This window comes from Mobula birostris, chromosome 18 (genome assembly GCF_030028105.1).
Source record: "Mobula birostris isolate sMobBir1 chromosome 18, sMobBir1.hap1, whole genome shotgun sequence".
In the NCBI taxonomy this organism is placed as follows: domain Eukaryota; kingdom Metazoa; phylum Chordata; class Chondrichthyes; order Myliobatiformes; family Myliobatidae; genus Mobula; species Mobula birostris.
Window position 1 is genome coordinate 26522436 of NC_092387.1, and position 19653 is coordinate 26542088.

A 19653-nucleotide genomic window follows, 5' to 3' on the forward strand; every position below is an offset into this window, starting at 1 on the left:
TGCACTACCCTCATCTATATGCCTGGTCACCTCCTCAAAGAACTCTATCAGGTTTGTTAGACATGATCTGCCCTTTACAAAGCCATGCTGACTGTCCCTGATCAGACCATGATTCTCTAAATGCCCAGAGATCCTATCTCTAAGAATCTTTTCCAACAGCTTTCCCACCACAGGCACAAGGCTCACTGGTCTATAATTACCCGGACTATCCCTACTACGTTTTTTGAACAAGGGGACAACATTCGCCTCCCTCCAATCCTCCGGTACCATTCCCGTGGACGAGGACATAAAGATCCTAGCCAGAGGCTCAGCAATCTCTTCCCTCGCTTGTGGAGCAGTCTGGGGAACATTCCATCAGGCCCTGGGGACTTGTCCATCCTAATGTATTTTAACAACTCCAACACCTCCTCTCCCTTAATATCAACATGCTCCAGAACATCAACCTCACTCATATTGTCCTCACCATCATCAAGTTCCCTCTCATTGGTGAAAACCAAACAGAAGTATTCATTGAGGACCTCGCTCACTTCCACAGCCTCCAGGCACATCTTCCCATCTTTATCTCTAATCAGTCCTACCTTCACTCCTGTCATCCTTTTGTTCTTCACATAATTGAAGAATGCATTGGGGTTTTCCTTTACCCTGCTCGCCAAGGCGTTCTCATGCCCCCTTCTTGCTCTTCTCAGCCCCTTCTTAAGCTCCTTTCTTGCTTCCCTATATTCAATAGGCCCATCTGATCCTTGCTTCCTAAACCTCATGTACGCTGCCTTCTTCCACCTGACTAGATTTTCCACTTCACTTGTCACCCATGGTTCTTTCACCCTACCATTCTTTATCTTCCTCACCAGGACAAATTTATCCCTAACATCCTGCAAGCGATCTCTAAACATCGACCACATGTCCATAGCACATTTCCCTGCAAAAACATCACCCCAATTCACACCCAAAAGTTCTAGCCTTATAGCCTCATAATTTGCCCTTCCCCAATTAAAAATTTTCCTGTCCTCTCTGATTCTATCCGTTTCCATGATAATGCTAAAGGCCAGGGAGCGGTGGTCACTGTCCCCCAGATGTTCACCCACTGAGAGATCTATGACCTGACCCGGTTCATTACCTACTACTAGATCTAGTATGGCATTTCCCCTAGTGGGTCTGTCCATCTACTGTGCCAGGAATCCATCCTGGACACACTTAACAAACTCTGCCCCATCTAAACCCTTGGAAGTAATCAGGTGCCAATCAATATTACGGAAGTTAAAGTCACCCATAACAACAACCCTGTTATTTTTGCACCTTTCCAAAATCTGCCTCCCAATCTGCTCCTCTGTATCTCTGCTGCTACCAGGGGGCCTATAGAATACCCCCAATAGAGTAGTAGAGTAACTGCTCCCTTCCTGTTCCTGACTTCCACCCATACTGACTCAAAAGAGGATCCTGCTACATTACCCACCCTTTCTGTAACTGTAATAGTATCCCTGACCAGTAATGCCACCCCTCCTCCCCTTTTTCCACCCTCTCTATCCCTTTTAAAGCACTGAAATCCAGGAATATTGAGAATCCATTCCTGCCCTGGTGCCAGCCAAGTCTCTGTAATGGCCACTACATCATAATTCCACGTATGTATCCAAGCTCGCAGTTCATCACCTTTGTTCCTGATGCTTCTTGCATTGAGGTACACACACTTCAGCCCTTCTACTTTACTGTCTTTACACCGTTTATTCTGCTTCTCTTTCCTCAAACCCTCTTTATATGTTAGATCTGGCTTTACTCCATGTACTTCTTTCACTGCTCTATCGCTCTGGGTCCCATCGCCCTTGCAAATTAGTTTAAACACTCCCGAACCATGCTACCAAACCTAAGACACACATCAAAGTTGCTGGTGAACGAACCTACCTACCTTTATCATATCATTCCTGCTTTTACTATATGTTACTGTTATTTTAGGTTTTATGTGTTATTTGGCATGACTTGATAGGTTATTTTTGGGTCTGCGAACGCTCACAAACTTTCCCCATATAAATAAATGGTAACTGCTTCTTCGCTTTACCACATTCCGGCTTACAAACAGTTTCATAGAAACGCTCTACTTTCAGATGGTGGGGGAAACCTGTACTGCAAATTTACTCCGAAATGTGAGGCTTATTGTCTGGGATGAGTGCCCCATGATTTGGAGGGGGGGGGGTGGGGCAGCTTCAAAGCTGTGGAGCGGACTCCTCGTGATGTATGCGGCAAAAATGAGACCTTTGGGGGTACTTTAACCATTTGCTGTGGCGATTTCCGTCAGCTTCTAGCAGTTGTGAAATGAGGAAATGATGCTGATGTGGAGAATTCATGCATAAAAAAATCCTACTTATGGAGAAGCTTCATCAAGTTTCAATTGAAGAGAAACATGCAATTGAGTAAGGGAGAAGGACGATATTCTGAGTTCTTACTGGATGTTGCAGAAGACAAGATTGAGAAAAATGAAAACGATGAAATCCAACGACCTGAAGATATGATTCTGCCAGCAAAAACTATGGAAGAATGTACTGACAATCCTGCAGAACTGTTCCCGAGGAATTCTATCTTGGTTCCTCTCAATGAAATGATGGGAGAAATAAACTCCACATGCATTAGACGCTTCCCTGGAATCATGAAAGAATACTGTTCCTTCAATGCGGTAAGTGAAGGAGCTAACGCCACTCATTTTCCAACAGAATTCCTTGATTCGGTCCAACTCTCTGGATTGCCACCACATAAACTGGAATTGAAGAGGGGATCTCCCATCATTTCAAACAGGAACTTGGATCCACCAAGGCTTTGCAATGGAATGCGAATGATGGTGGAAGAACTGCACGACAATCTCATCGTAGCAAAGACAAACATTGGTGCGTTCAAAAATGACATTGTCATGATCTTAAGAATTACTCTCAGTTTATCAGAAGGGGAAGATGTCCCTCTTCAGTGGAGCCAGTTCCCGATACAGTCATGCTTTGCTATGACTATACATAAGGTACAAGGCAAACCATGGAGAATGTGTTGATTTATCTGGAGAAACCGGTATTCCAGCATGGTCAGCAGCATGTGGCTTTAAACCAGAGAAAAAGAAATGAAAACGTTAGAGTATTCTTGACAGGTGGCAGATCAACCAGAAATGTTGTCATCAAAAGTGTCCTTCGTTAAACGAGGAGGGGCTACACTTGTCTTGCTACGCGTCTTTCTTTTTTAAAAAAACTGAGTTTTCTTCTTTAATTTCCAAAGCAAGGCAATAGCAATAGGATTCAGGAAAATTTAATGTTCATTCTGGTCACATCAGACTGCACTACCTTTCTCTCAAAGGGTGCCCCAACAGGTCACCCAGTTGTCTAGTATTCAATAAAAATATCAAATCTGGGTAGATTTCCTCCGGTGCTGAATTACCATATGTTAAGTTAGTAAATTTTCTCTGCTGTAGCATCAGTTATGATTTATCATTACTAAATAGCAGGTTATAATCGAAGCAAAAAAAATGTTCTGGCTCAATTTGCATCTCAAAAGGACTGATTTACAAATGCAGCAGTGCAAAACTGAAGACCAACACCACCTACTGTGCACGCTGGTAAAACAAAAGCATTGAATCAATATACTTACGCCCTTTGTGGCTGTTCTGACCTAGTTTACAGCAGAAGTTAACAAATTTAATCACTGTTAACTTGATTGTATTTTTGCCTGAGTGTTCCATTTTTATCAGCACTACAGTCAGAAGCCAGTTCTGTCATTTTTGATTGTGGATTTATTTATTTCATAAATACAGCTGTGACATTATGCCAAAGTTATTAATATTGAATAGCATTATTCAACATTAATGCAGTTGTGATGTCAGTTATTAAAATGTCAATTCAAACAGATTTCAAAAACATGAATGCTGGAAGCACTCAGTTTGTCATGCAACATCTATAGAGGAGAAAGGAGTTAAGACTTCAGGTTGAAGATCCTTAAGACTCAGAATTCGCTGTTAGAACAGATACAGTATATCTTTGGAAGATTAGTTCGAAAGCATGCTGGTGCCATGTACAATGATTAACAGAATCTAAAGTCATGTAGAATGCCCAAGAGGACATTCTCCACATCTGGGACACTGGACTGGAAAATTTAAGATGCAGCACAATGTTTATGCCCACTCCAAGTCTGAATTCTTATGGTCTGTTTAAAAACTCACCATGTATTAGCTCCGCTGATGTCTCCTGACGTATGAAGCACCAGTAGCATTCTGTTTATTTTTTAACTTGCCTCATAAATTAACAAATAATAAGGTGCTATTTATTTGTGGCAATATTATTTTGTGTGTTGTGAATGAGTTACAGTGCCTATAAAAAGTATTCACTCCCTTTGGAAATGTTCATGTTTTATCGTTTTACAACATTGAAATCACAGTGGATTTAACTTGGCTTTTTTTTTGACACTGATCAACAGAAAGAGACTCTTTTGTGCCAAAGTGAAAACAGATGTCTACAAAATGATCTGATCAATTACAAGTATAAAACACAGAATAACTGATTGCACAAGTATTCATCCCCTTCAAGTGAATATTTAGTACATGTACCTTTAGCAGCAATTACAGCCTTGAGTCTGTGTAGATAGGTCTCTATCAGCCTCGCATATCTGGAAACTGATTTTTCTCCATTCTTCTTTAAAAACATTGCTCAAGCTCTGTCAGATTGCATGGGGATCGTGAGTGAATAGCCCTTTTCAAGTCCAGCCACAAATTCTCAATTAGATAGCGGTCTGGGCTCTGACTTGGCCACCCCAGAATATTAATATGTGGATCAATACGTGGAACTATGACGTTGTGGCCACTACAGAGACTTGGATGTCTCAGGAGCAGGAATGGCAGATGTTTCAAAAAGAACAGAGGGAGAGGCAAAAGAGGTGGGGGGTGTGGCATTGCTAATTAGGGATGGTGTCACAGCTACAGAAAAGGAGGAAGTCATGGAGGGATGGTCTACTGAGTCAGTGTGGGTGGAAATCACAAAACAGGAAAGGGGCAAGAACTACTGGGGTCAAAGCAACACTCACAACACACTGGAGGAACTCAGCAGGTCAGGCAGCATCCGTGGAAATAATCAGTCAACGTGTCGGGCTGGAACCCTTCGTCAGGACGTCATGTTGAGTGATCGCTTCCACAGATGCTACCCGACCTACTAAGAACTACAGGGTGTTTTTTTTTTTTTTTTTTTTTTTTTAAAAACAAATATGGAACCCCCCCCCCAATAGTAACAAGTATATCGAGGAGCAGATAGGGAGGCAGATTATGGAACACTGCAATAATAATACAGTTGTTGTGATGGGAGATTTTAAAATTTAATATTGATTGGCATCTCTTTAGCGAAAGGGGTTTAGATGGGGTGGAGTTTGTTAAGTGTGTACAGGAAGGTTACCTGATGCAATATTAGATAAGCTAACTAGAGGAGAGGCTGTACTTGATCTGGTACTGGGAAACTAAACTGGTCAGGTGTCAAGATCTCTCAGTGGGAGAGCAATTTGGTGGTAGTGATCACAACTCTATCTCCTTCACCACAACGCTGGAGAGGAATAGGAGCAGACAATTTGCAAAAACAGTTAATTGGGGTAGTGGAAAATATGATGCTATTAGGCAGGAAACTGGGAGCATAAATTGGGCACAGATATTCTCGAGGAAATGCATGGCAGAAATGTGGCAGATGTTCAGGGAACTTTTGCATGGAGTTCTGCAGAAGTTCCATTGAGGCAGGAGAAGGATGGTAGGGTTAAAGAACCATGGTATAAAAAGGATGTAGAAAATCTAGTTGAGAAGAAAAGCTAGGTTCCATTAGAGCTCCAGAAAATGACAAGGTTGCTAGGGAGAAGCTTAAGAATGGAATTTAGGAGCCCCAGAAGGGGCTATGAGAAGACCTTGGTGAGTAGGATTAAGAAAAACTCTCAAGGCATTCTACAAGTACGTGAAAAGCAAGAGGATGAGCCATGTGAGAATAGGACCAATCAGGTGCGATAGTGGAAACGTGTGCATGGAGTCAGAGTAGGTAGTGGAGGTATTTAATGAATACTTTGCTTCAGTATTCACCAGGGAAAAAGACCTTGGCAATTGTGGGGATGACCTACAGTGGACTGAAATGCTTGAGCATGTAGACATTAAGAAAGAGGATGTGCTGGAGCTCTTGAAAAGCATTTAAATTAGATAAGTCCTGAGAATTGAAGGGATGCAAAGTTGTTCCCTTGTTCAAGAAAGGGAATAGAGATAACCCAGGAAATTACAGACCAGTGAGTCTGACTTTAGTGGTGGGCAAGTTGTTGGAGAAGATCCTGAAAGGCAGGATTTATGAGTATTTGGAGAGACAATCTGATTAGGGATAGTCAGCATGGCTTTGTCAAGGGCAGGCCATGCCATGCCTTACGAGCTTGAATGAATTCTTTGAGGATGCAACAAAACACACCAATGAAGGTAGAGCAGTGGATGTAGTGCATATGGATTTCAGTAAGGCATTTGATAAGGTTCCCCATGCAAGGCTCCTTCAGAAAGTAAGGAGGCATGGGTCCAAGGAGACCTTGCTTTGTGGATTCAGAATTGGCTTGTCCACAGAAGGCAAAGGGTGGCTGTAGCTGGTTTGCATTCTGCATGGAGATCGGTGAACAGTGGTGTTCTGCAGGGTTCTGTTCTGGGACCCCTCCTCTTTGTCATTTTTATAAATGACCTGGAAGAAGAAAAAGAATGGTGGGTTAGTAAGTTTGCTGATGACACAAAGGTTGGGTGTTGTGGATAGTCTGGAGGGTTGTCAAATGTTATAGAGGGACAACGAAAGGATGCAGAACTGGGCTGAGAAGTGGCAGATGGACTTCAAACCAGATAAATGTGAAGTAGTTCATTTTGGTAGGTCAAGTTTGAAGACAGAATGCAATATTAAAGAGACCCTTAGCAGTGTGGAAGATCTGGGGTCTATGTCCACAGGGCACTCAAAGCTGCTGTGCAGGTTGACAGTGCTGTTAAGAAGGTGTATAGTGTGTTGGCATTCAGTATTTCAATAGGTACATCTAATGTCAGAGAAATGCATACAATGTACATCCTGAAATAATAATTCTTCGCAAACATCCACAAAAACAGAGGTGTGTCCCGAAGAATGAATTAAATGTTAGAACACCAAAGCCCTCCCAACTAACTCTCCCCTCCCATGCATAAGCAGCAGCAAAGCAACAACCCCCCCTCCCCCACCGAGCACTCAAGCGTGCAGCAAGACATCAATAAAGACACAGACTTGCAGTACCCCAAAGACTACTCGCTTACCCAGTAATTCAACATACCACAGGCTCTCTCACTCCCTAGTAACGGAAAAGGGTGTCCCTGTTTCACAGCGATAGGGGAGACATAACAAAACAACTTGCTGATTTATGGTGTTAGAAGCCTGTTGCATCGCTTTTTCTGAGCTCTGTGCCCAAAGAACTCAGGTCTCTGGGCGCATAGCCAGCTCGCCGCTTTCAAATTTCCAAGTACTCCCACGACACATCCAGAGGTGGCACCGGCCTCGAATCCGCCTACCTCCAGAGCCACAAAAATCTGACACGCTGAAGGCGCACTAGTCTTCCAGGCTGCACCTTTAGCATATTGAAAAGCAGCCAGTCATGAGGCCCTGAGAGCAGGTCCCATTTCTGCAAAGAACCAAACAGTGGGATTGAGCTCAAGAGCCCTGAGGTAATGTTACAGCTATACAAGACCTTGGTCAGACCCCACTTGGAGTACTGTGTTCAGTTCTGGTCACCTCACTACAGGAAGGAGGTGAATACTATAGAGTGCGCAGAGAAGATTTATAAGGATGTTGCCTAGATGGTTGAGTGAATTTGGCCTTTTCTCCTTGAAGCAACAGAGGATGAGAGGTGACCTGACAGAGGTGTACAAGACGATGAGCGGCATTGATTATGTGGATAGCCAGAGGCTTTTTCCCCACGGCTGAAATGGCTAACACAAGTGCTTGGAAATAGCTATCGAGGGGATGTCAGGGGTAAATTTTTCTACAGAGAGTGGTGGGTGTGTGGAATACACTGCCGGTGGTGGAAGCAGATACAAAATACTTTTATTAAGAGCCTCTTAGATAGGTATATGGGGTTTAGAAAAATAGAGGGCTATGAGCTAGAGAAATTCTAGGCAGTTTCTAGAGTAGGGTTACTTGGTCAGCACAACATTGTGGGTCAAAGGACCTGTAATGTGCTGTAGATTTCTATGTTCCATATATTAACTTTGTTGTTTATAAGCCATTCTTGTGCAGCTTTGGCTTTATGCTTGGGGTCATTGTCTTGGGGTCCAACCATACTATAGCCAAGAAAACACACCAACATCTTGACATCCTCTGAAGACAAAGCAAATTCAACATATCCCCAATGACCCTCAATAATTTTTATAGATACACCATTGGATATTTCCCATCTAGATGCATCACAACTTGGCACAGCAACTGCTCTGACCAAGACTGCAAGAAATTACGTGGATTTATGGATACAGCTCAGTCCATCAGTAAGCTACCTCCCCTCCATGGACTCTTCTCAACAACTCGCTGCCTCGGAAAAGCAGCCAGCATAATCAAAGATCCCACCCACCTTGGAAATTTTCTCCTCTTTCCCCTTCCTATTGGAAAAGATACAAAAGCTTGAAAACCTGTACCACCAGGCTTAAGGACCGGTTCTATCCCTGTTACAAGTCTCTTCAAGAGACCTCTTGATCTTTAAAGATGAACTCTTGCTCACAATCTACCTCACCGTGGCCCTTGCAACCTACTGTCTACCTGCACTGCATTCTCTGTCCCTGTATTGAGGAATATAGGGAAGCAAGAAAGGAGCTTAAGAAGGGGCTGAGAAGAGCAAGAAGGGGGCATGAGAAGGCCTTGGCGAGTAGGGTAAAGGAAAACCCCAAGGCATTCTTCAATTATGTGAAGAAAAAAAGGATGACAGGAGTGAAGGTAGGACCAATTAGAGATGAAGGTGGGAAGATGTGCCTGGAGGCTGTGGAAGTGAGCGAGGTCCTCAATAAATACTTCTCTTCAGTATTCACCAATGAGAGGGAACTTGATGATGGTGAGGACAATATGAGTGAGGCTGATGTTCTGGAGCATGTTGATATTAAGGGAGAGGAGGTGTTGGAGTTGTTAAAATACATTAGGACAGATAAGTCCCCAGGGCCTGACGGAATATTCCCCAGGCTGCTCCACGAGGCGAGAGAAGAGATCACTGAGCCTCTGGCTGGGATCTTTATGTCCTCGTTGTCCACGGGAATGGTACCGGAGGATTGGAGGGAGGCGAATGTTGTTCCCTTGTTCAAAAAAGGTAGTAGGGATAGTCCAGGTAATTATAGACCAGTGAGCCTTACGTCTGTGGTGGGAAAGCTGTTGGAAAAGATTCTTAGAGATAGGATCTATAGGCATTTAGAGAATCATGGTCTGATCAGGGACAGTCAGCATGGCTTTGTGAAGGACAGATTGTGTCAAACAAGCCTGATAGAGTTCTTTGAGGTGGTGACCAGGCATATAGATGAGGCTAGTGCAGTGGATGTGATCTATATGGATTTTAGTAAGGCATTTGACAAGGTTCCACATGGTAGGCTTATTCAGAAAGTTAGAAGGCATGGGATCCAGGGAAGTTTGGCCAGGTGGATTCAGAATTGGCTTGCCTGCAGAAAGCAGAGGGTGGTGGTGGAGGGAGTACATTCAGATTGGAGGATTGTGACTAGTAGTGTCCCACAAGGATCTGTTCTGGGACCTCTACTTTTTGTGATTTTTATTAACGACCTGGATGTGGGGATGGAAGGGTGGGTTGGCAAGTTTGCAGACAACACAAAGGTTGGTGGTGTTGTAGATAGTGTAGAGGATTGTCAAAGATTGCAGAGAGACATTGATAGGATGCAGAAGTGGGCTGAGAAGTGGCAGATGGAGTTCAACCCGGAGAAGTGTGAGGTGGTACACTTTGGAAGGACAAACTCCAAGGCAGAGTACAAAGTAAGTGGCAGGATACTTGGTAGTGTGGAGGAGCAGAGGGATCTCGGGGTACATGTCCACAGATCCCTGAAAGTTGCCTCACAGGTGGGTAGGGTAGCTAAGAAAGCTTATGGGGTGTTAGCTTTCATAAGTCGAGGGATAGAGTCTAAGAGTCACGATGTAATGATGCAGCTCTATAAAAGTCTGGTTAGGCCACACTTGGAGTATTGTGTCCAGTTCTGGTCACCTCACAATAGGAAGGATGTGGAAGCATTGGAAAGGGTACAGAGGAGATTTACCAGGATGCTGCCTGGTTTAGAAAGTATGCATTATGATCAGAGATTAAGGGAGCTAGGGCTTCACTCTTTGGAGAGTAGGATGATGAGAGGAGACATGATAGAGGTGTACAAGAGGAATAGATAGAGTGGATAGCCAGCGCCTCTTCCCCAGGGCACCACTGCTCAACACGGCTTTAAAGTAAGGGGTGGGAAGTTCAAGGGGGATATTAGGGGAAGGTTTTTCACTCAGAGAGTGGTTGGTGCGTGGAATGCACTGCCTGAGTCAGTGGTGGAGGTAGATACACTAGCAAAGTTTAAGAGACTACTAGACAGATATATGCAGGAATCTAAGGTGGAGGCTTATATGGGAGGCAGGGTTTGAGGGTCGGCACAACATTGTAGGCCAAAGGGCCTGTACTGTGCTGTACTGTTCTATGGTCGATGTTCTAACACTACATTCTGCATTCTATTATTTTCTGTTTGTATTGTTTGATAAACTTGTGTTTTGAAATCATCTGTATGGATGGCTTGTAAAACTAAGTTTTCACTGTATCTCAATGCATGTGAAAATAATACGCTAATCCCAATATCAAGAATTTACCAGAGGCATAATCCACTTCTGATAGACTTCTGCAAGAGCAACACTATTTGCTCTAAGTAAATGGCAGAATCAATGTTGGCCAAGTTTGTCGTAAGAAGCAGCAAGGTTGGAGAACAACCAGGATATGAGGGCTCAGAATTTCGGGCAGCCAAAGTGTGGTTGGGTGACAGTCAAAAAAAAGAACAAAGGACAGGGGAGGGTAAGGCAGGCAATGGAGGGGAGTAAAGAAAGGTAATGAACAAGGATGTGTTGGTCCTTTTTGTGTGTACGTGTTTGCTTGAGAATGAGTGAGCACATGCTGAGAGACCAGGGATGTTACAAGTATTTGAGCAATCATTTCCCAGCACCAAGGGCTGGTTTCCAGTTGTCTTGGAACCCTTGCCAGTGGAACAAGGCCTCACTCTCAAGTTCTCACAGGAGAAAAGGTGCAAATTATCATGTGTTGTAAGAAGTCATGCACAGAACACAAGACCTTGAACATCAAAGCCCTCTTGAACAGCCCCAGCTGCAACAAATCCAAACACTCTGCTACAATAGCTTGAGAATCTTTGTGCTTTGACATTGAAAATACTGTCCTGAGTGAGACATGACTGGCAAGAGACACCCAGTTTAAAGTACAAAGCAGTGAGTCCATCTTCTCCTGGAGGGTCAAACTGAAAGAGTAATCTGTCTTCATGAGGTAATCTGTTCCATCAGGAATGAGATGTTTCTTTTACCCATCTCCCAAATTAGCTAGGGGAGCAGCTAGGAAAGATGGTGCCAGTGGTTTTTGTAGATCCAGGCGACTTCTTCCAGATCGCTCAGGAAGCAGCTTATTCTTCCTTTCTTGTGTCTTTTCTTTTCAAGATGGCTGGGATTCTATCGAAGCCCATGATCTACAGTTCAAATTACGGATCTCCAAAAGCAGTGGGTTTTCACACTAGCTGTACGGCCTGGAAGATGTGTGCCTTTTGGAGTGACCCTGTGGATGACCCGATTCACAGATTTCATTGACTGAAGCGCTGTGGGAGACTGAAATAGAGACAGCAAGTGGTGTGCACTGCTGTCGGAAGAAGACACTTGTTCTCAAGCATTACCTCTCGCGGAGGGCGAAAGCCTGTTGGTCCCAGATGGGGGGGGGGGGGGGGCGGTGCTTGAAGAAGCAACACAGAAGATTGTAATATCGGAACAGCCAGCTGCTGACCCTGTTGTTGCAGGATGACCTCTGTCTCTCTCACTGGTGAGAGAGCCTGTATGAGATAATCAGTGTGTTAGGATGGGCTGTAGTTTTTGATGAACTCTAGATCAACATTTCTTTGGGGTCTTTTGCTATTGCTTACATGGTAGGTGGAGGGTGGTGCTTCTGCTGGTGCACATGGGGGGGGGCAGGGGTTAATGCTTCTGCTGGTGCAAGAGAGGGGCTTTGGAGTTCTGATATACCATTATTCATTCTTTGGGCTTTCTTGTTTCGTGGAGGACTCTGCGATGAGTAAGAATTTCAGGTTGTATACTCTATATTCTCTGACATTAAACTGAACCATTTGAGTGTGCCTGCTGGGCTATTGTCATGCAATTCTAATGCTATTTCAATGAAAGACATTGCTTTGGTACAGTTTATGCAAGATCTGACAAAAGATGTTATTAATATCAAAAGAAACTTCAACATTTCTTAAGTGAGTTGTCATATCTCAACTCCTGATAAAATCACATGGTGCAAACAATAGGTAATGGTACTACAGAATTAGATTTGTGCCTGCACGAAACAAAATACAAGCAGAAATAATGCCTTCCATTATTAATCAGTGCTGTTAGTGTCTTTCCTTCTACTTTTCTTATTTATTGGCCATCTTTTCATTAGCAAATTTAGGACAGACATGGATCACAAACCAAAAGAAACACTAGTGGAATTATGGTTCTTTGGCCTTTTTTTGTCTGCTGCTCCAAATAACAACCATTATGACGAATCCATTTTCCAGGTCTCATTGTAGGTTATAGCTTTCCTTATGTTCACCCACTTTTTAAAATTAGATGATAGTTTCGGTGAATTCAAAATATCACAGCACTGGATGATTTCATATTTTTTGACTTAACCCAAGAACTATGTTCCTTGTTTATCACCCCTATTGTCAAGAGGTGGTCCTTCCTATTTGAAATAAAAGCAAAGGCTGGAAAACCTCAGTAGGATCAGGCAGTTCTTCAACATTAAATGTTAACTGTTTCTCTTTCCTTGGATGCTTCCTCACCTGCAGACTTTCCCCAGCATTTAATCTCTCCCTGCTTCTGTTTTTATTTTAGGTTTCCAGCATCTGCATCCTTTTTAATATCCCTTATAATTACTCAACCTATGCTTTCCTAATTTTAGGCACACTTTAAAACATTACAGTACTTTAAAGATTTCAAAGGAGGAAAATATGAAATAATGGATTGTGAAATTAAGCAATAACTAAAGGAAGCAAACAGATTTATGTACAAACATGAGAAAATCTGCAGACGCTGGAAAGCCGAGCAACACACAAAGGCTGGAGAAACTCAGGACACCAGGCAGCATCTATGCAAAAAAATTAAAGTCAACGTTTCAGGCCGAGACCCTTCATCAGGACTCAGTGGGATCACATATGACAAGTTCAGTTGTGTACTTGTTCAACTTTTATATCAATGACAAAAGTCAATGGCTTTTTCTTTAGAAAGCTCCTTTTGGAGCTTTGACAGGAAACTTGGATCATGCTCCCTTTACAACAACCACTAAAAACACTCAGAAACTGCAGCGGTGCACTGGGAGTTCCTTCAGTCAGTCAGTGATTTATTTTGCACCTTTACACACCCCACACTTATAGCACTGCACAGATTTCCTTACTCTAATTTACTATCCCACCCTCCCGCATCAGTCCTATTTACCTCCACTTTCCTCAAGCTTCCACCACTTGGACCCTCTCCTCAACATCAACAGTTGATCCAGTAAAAAACCCCAGGTCTTGTCTTCTACTAACCATTCATCAATACTGGGTTTGGAACGGCTACCACCGTACCACCCCGCCCTCTCCTTCCAACTGTCACACATTCCAGTCGCAGCAGATACCTATTCATGCAAGTTAATTTGACAACCACGCCTTTTCACTCTACCCCACATTGGAACCATGTCTTGGACAAAGAACAGACTATCAGGTGAGATATTTTCAAGTACCCAGCCAGTTGCACTGAAAGCTTGTGGAAATGATGCAATTGAGCAGGCACCCAAAACAATATTTATTTAGAGATACAGCTCTGCCCAGCAACCAACAACCCTGATTTAACCCTATTCTAATCATGGGACAATATACAATCAATTAACCTACCCCTATGTCTTTGAACTGTGGAAGGAAGCTGGAGGACCCAGCATCCTACAGGGAGGAGGTACAGAGACTCCTTACAAATGCTGAGATTGAATGCCCAACTCCAGTGCCCCAAGCTGTAATAGCATCGTGCTAACCGCTATGCTATGCTAGAAATTCTAGTGTCCATTCAATAGAGTTTGCAGACTCTGTTGAATGGACACTAGAATTTCTAGGTCAGTGTGCTGAAGTGAAATCAATATTGCTTTGCAGACAGCTGACAGACATACAGTCAGCTGTAAAAGCTTTTTGTCAGCCAATTATAGGCCAACTTTCACGTGAATAAGGTTGTCAAAAATATCTATTTAAAAATTAGAAGTAGCAAGGTTGGCTCTCTAAAATAACCTTATCCTGACTAAAATTAAAAGGCAATAGACAGAAACACGATTACTTTCACTAACCTTTGCTACTTGTTTTATTGACACCCTATGCTCAGGAAGGGTGCTTTGCATTCTTGGTTGCCCTTTCTCTGTATCCCGAACCTGTCAATAAAATATAAATTGTGATCAATTTAAACATGGGTCCCATTAACATTTATGAAGTAGTTAGCAGATAATCTAAAATCTTTATTCCTTTAACTTTTGACGATATGAATAGGACTGGTAAGAGTTGCTGCTTGGTCCCGTTCTAGAACTGCTAATCTTTGGTGAAGCTACTTCCACATTGTTACAAAGGATTAAGTAATGATGAAGGAATAGCAATATAGTATATTTCCAAGTCATGATGGTGTGCAATTCAGAGGAAATGAGCACACATCTGCTATCTTTTCCCTTTTTTTGCTTTGGGAGGTGCTGTCAGAATTGCCTGTGAGAGTAACCAGGTTGAATTTTATACATGCTACACACTGTTTGCTGAAAGTGAAGGGAATAAATATTTGGGTGTAGTTAATGGGGTGCCAATTAAGCAAGCTTCTGTATTTGGATTGTGTCAAGCTTTTGAGTATTGGAATTATACTCATCCAGGTGGAGAATGATTAGTGTCTTATAAATAGGAATGGCAGTGAATCAATCACCACAGAATCACAACTCACTTATCTGATCCAAAGTCACAGTTTAGCTTCTGGTCAACTCTCCGGGAGGTTGACAGGAAAGCTACTGAATGCTTTGGGTTAGATCCCCTTATTTAATACAGACATATCCTAGAAGTTGTGGCATGAATATCACCTACTATTTGCCCACCAATATCTAAATGTTGTCTACATCCTGTTATCTACAAGCATGAACTGCTTCATTTACTGACGGGAATTGACTGTTGTGAAGATGTTTGCTGAAGATTCCACTTCAGGCAGTATAATGGAGGAAGATCATCTTCCTGATCTATCAATGGTTAGGCCTAGGCCAAGGCCACTCCTCTAGTGATATCCTGGAAGTGGCACAATTGTCTGTGACTGTGACCATATCCATTCTCCATTTTATGATGGTCTATCTCCCCTTCATACCTATTGACGTTATTTGTATCAGAGCTAGATGCCCAATCAAATACTGCCTTGAAGTTGAAGGTAGAAAATCAACAGTTTAGTCCAAGTTTGAATCATAGCTGTGCTGTCTGGAGCTGGAACAGTCTAGACAAAATGTGAAATGGACATCTGATAGCAGATGTCAACAGATAGCTCTGCCAAGGATGTCTCCCTTCATTTTGCTCATGACTGATGTAGACTCACTGGGTGGCACTTAACCTGAATGGAAAAGTCTTGTCAAGGCACAGCCAGGCAATCTTCCATGTTGTTCGGTTGATGCTTGCATTGTAACTGCACTGCAACAGCCTGGATTAGGTACAGCTTATTCTGGAACAAGGTATTTAGTACTACACAATGTCGCCCTTTGCCACTGCCTTTGCTGTCTCGGCTATTTCTTGATCTCATATGGAGTAAATAAAAGTGGTTGGAGCTTGACATTTATTGCAAATTCACTGACCAGAATATTGGGAAGAACCCCTGAACTTTTCTTCAAAATATCACCATGAGTTATTTGTTTTCACATAAAAGTGAAGGCAAAGCCTTAGTCTAATTCAGCTTAAAGACAGCACCACCTGGGATGTGGCGCAGCTCTCCCAGAATTACAGGGTAGATTTTGTGCAGTCTGGGCCATGTTTAAAACCCACAGCCTTTCAATATATACCAAAAACAAATCCTCCAATCCAATCTGGAGGAAAAAAAAAGAAAAATAGGGATACAGCACAGAGGACTATGGAAGCAGTAACGGACCATTTACTCCCTGAATCACTTCTGTCATTCAATGAGTTGAACTGGTATCCTCTATCTGGATTTTCTCAACATTGCTTAGAGAAAGTTTGAATATTGTTGTTAAACTGTGCTGCCCCAACCTCTACTCATACATGAATTATTGCTGTTGGCAGACAGTTGAAGCCACATTTTCTTCCCTTGATTGTGCCACAAACAGCAGCAATTTCTCTGGCATCCTTAATGTGGCAAAACTGACCAAAATGTTTTATAATAAAAGCATCAGATACAATTTAACATTTAACCTGTCAAGGTGATATTAGGGCATAATTAGTCAGCTCAAGCTAACCATTATTTGTCCCTTGTGTGTTGAAAAAAATACCTGTGACTTTTCAACCAAAATCTGGATATTAACCAGATCCTGGAGTAGAGTGACATGGGTTGCTTCATTATCAAAGGCACATAAATGGAGCCAAGAACTGTTAAAGTGTCAACAAACAGACCAAAATTAACCTTATGACAGGAGGCCATTAATGAAGCAGCTATTGATCACCGAGGAATTCCTCCAGTGATGCACTGGTGCTGTGACGGCTGGTTTCCGATAACAACTAATTTCCTTTATGGCATATCTCACTCTAGCCATTGAAGAGGCCTCCGTGTGTCCCCGATTTCAGTTTTGCAGATAACTAATTATTTCAGTCACAAATGCACTGGAAAAAATGCCTATATGTGGAAATAACCCCTAGTCTTCACCATCACTGTTGTATACTTTTCATGAGAAATACTTGTAAAGGATATCCAGCAATGGCATACTTCTATTGAGGTGCAGTTTCAGAGGCTTAACAACATGACAGCTGGGCTTGGTCACTAACACCACCACAAATAGTGACGTTTCTCACACTGTGCAGCTTTTAATGCAGCCTATTCTGTAACACCACTTGCAGATAAGCTGCTTGTCAGTGCTGCATGAGATTTCACAGGTACAAAGCATTTGTATTATTGAGAGGAAAGACTGGGAATATTTTGATAGCATATCAACATTACACTGTTAAACAGGTCTCAGATGAGGACTTCACAATAAAATCAAAACAAACTGGGTAATAGGTGTCACTTTATCTCTGTTATCTTACCTCTAACTCCAGACTTTCAGACTGGTTGCTAGTTGGTTGGCTCAATAATAGAGCTCGATTCACATTATTTCCTTCAGGATTTTGTATGTGTATATAGACAAGTAGTTTTTGCATACAGTTAGAGCAGTGCTCCATAGCTTGTTCATATGAATCACCACTGAACTGCACTCGAAACATACGGCTTTCATTCTATACGAGGGAAAAAAGGAAACAAAGAAGATTACAAATGCACTTTTTCCATTTTTCAAATTTGTTGAATAAGTAATTCTGACTCACTCTACATGAACTGTCAAAACTTCTTAGAATCAAAATGTATTTAGAATCTGTAAGGTTTATAGATTGAAAGACAATCTTTTGCAAACTTCTATTCTTAGATATCACAGCACGAACTCTCAAATTGCTTTAATTCCTCATCAAGATTTCAATTTCTCTGCCATGTAAATGGAAGCTCGATATTATTTGTCAGCTGTACAAAGATGTTGCAAACAATTATTTTTGATAGAATTATACTGGGGAGGGAAAGTTGATTATGAGGGAGAATTTCAAAAACTGGGATGATTTCCATTGAAGGACTGAAGGCTAGAGAAAAAAAAACACAACTGGATTTTAATTTATTCTCAAGAGCCTAGTGGTATTGTGTCATAATAACATCCTCCCCTCAACGGCAGCAAAACAAAGGAGTTGGTCGCCGACTTCAGGAAATGGGAAGTAGTACATATTCCTGTCTGCATCAATGGTGCTTGGATGTAGGTGGTTTATAACTTAAGTTCCAAGTCATAAATATCACCTATCCAATTATGCAAATGCCATGATCAAAGAGGCAAACAAGCACTTCTACTTCCTCAAAGCATAGGAAATTTGGCATGTCCCTGATGACCCTCACCAATTATTATCAATGCACCACAGAAAGCATCCTGTCCTGATAGATCACGAACTTGGTAATGACAACTGTTCTGCCTAAGACCACAAGAAATTGCAGAGCTGTGAATGTAGTCTGAACAATCACAAAAACCAGCTTCTCCTGCACCTCGGGAAGGCAGTTAATATAATCAATGCCGCCTCCCAACCTAGTCATTCTCTCTTCTCGCCCCTTCCATGGGCAGAAAGTACAAAAGCTTAAAAATTCATACCACCAGACTCGAGGGCAGTTTTTAATCCTGCTATTACAAGACTCCTGAACAGACCTCTTGCACAAATTTGAGTTCTTGATCTCATAATTTACCTCAAGACCCATGCAACATATTTGTTAACCTGTACTGCATTTTCTCCGTAATTGTAACTATGCGCTCCATTGTTATGATTTTTGCTTTTGTACTACCTCAGTGTACTTATATTTGGATTGATTTGTCTGGACAGCATGCAAAACAACATTTTCACTGCACCTCAGTACATGTGACAATATTAAAGTAATTACGAATACAGAGTGTAAACAATCTGTACTTCACTTCTGATTGTCATTACATTGCAGTCAATTTAGTATCTTACCAGTAAATGAAAATTATAGTAATTAAGCAAAATTGTAGTAGTGCGATCACTTGAGTTGAGTATGATGTTCTCCAAAGGGGTTATTCCCTTAATGGAGAATGCTTGTGCATGACTTTGTTTAATGTGGGTAGTCTGATTTATGTGCAGCCACCACATGGTCCTTGACAGATTGGGCAGGTTCCAATGGCATGGAGTGTAAGACAACTGAAAACCCTTCACTGCTGCAGCCTTCTTCCACCCTCACTGCCATTATGTGTCACCATCTTCCATCGGCTTCACTGTTGAGGTACTGGTTGGATTGCTCTTCATCTGGAACCTCCCCCTTGATTTTACCATCATGGGAGACCCTAGCAGGAGTTGAGCTCCAGGGTGCATCATTCTCTGGATCTCAGGAACTCACAAGCCTCTCCACTAAAAAGTGGTATCCACAGAGAGATATTAACCAAAATTAACAAGTAGAACATGTTCTAGTCCTAAATAAAGTTACAACTTCTTACCTTCACTTTAGATCCAAAGAGCACACAATCTGCTCTACGTACTGCCTTCCACCACTTATGAGCTTCAATTAGAGAAAATCCTTCCTGGAAAAAAAGCAGGCCTCAGGTGGGCCACTGTGTAACACGGTAAACCAGGATTATATTTCAACTCGTTCTCTGAATGCAATCCTGGCCAGGAATACAAGTTTC

General features: G+C 42.2%; 1 protein-coding gene across 1 annotated transcript in view; it reads right to left on the reverse strand.

Annotated features, from left to right (window-relative positions):
* The window catches only part of rec114 (REC114 meiotic recombination protein), a 45482-nt gene that overhangs the window by 7245 nt on the left and 18584 nt on the right, over nucleotides 1-19653 (reverse strand). Inside the window, exons 3-5 of the mRNA XM_072281966.1 lie at nucleotides 19465-19548; nucleotides 17483-17671; nucleotides 14575-14655 (exon numbers count right to left, since the gene is read on the reverse strand). Of these exons, the coding sequence (XP_072138067.1) occupies nucleotides 14575-14655; nucleotides 17483-17671; nucleotides 19465-19548 (354 nt within the window). The remainder of the gene's footprint in view (nucleotides 1-14574; nucleotides 14656-17482; nucleotides 17672-19464; nucleotides 19549-19653) is intronic.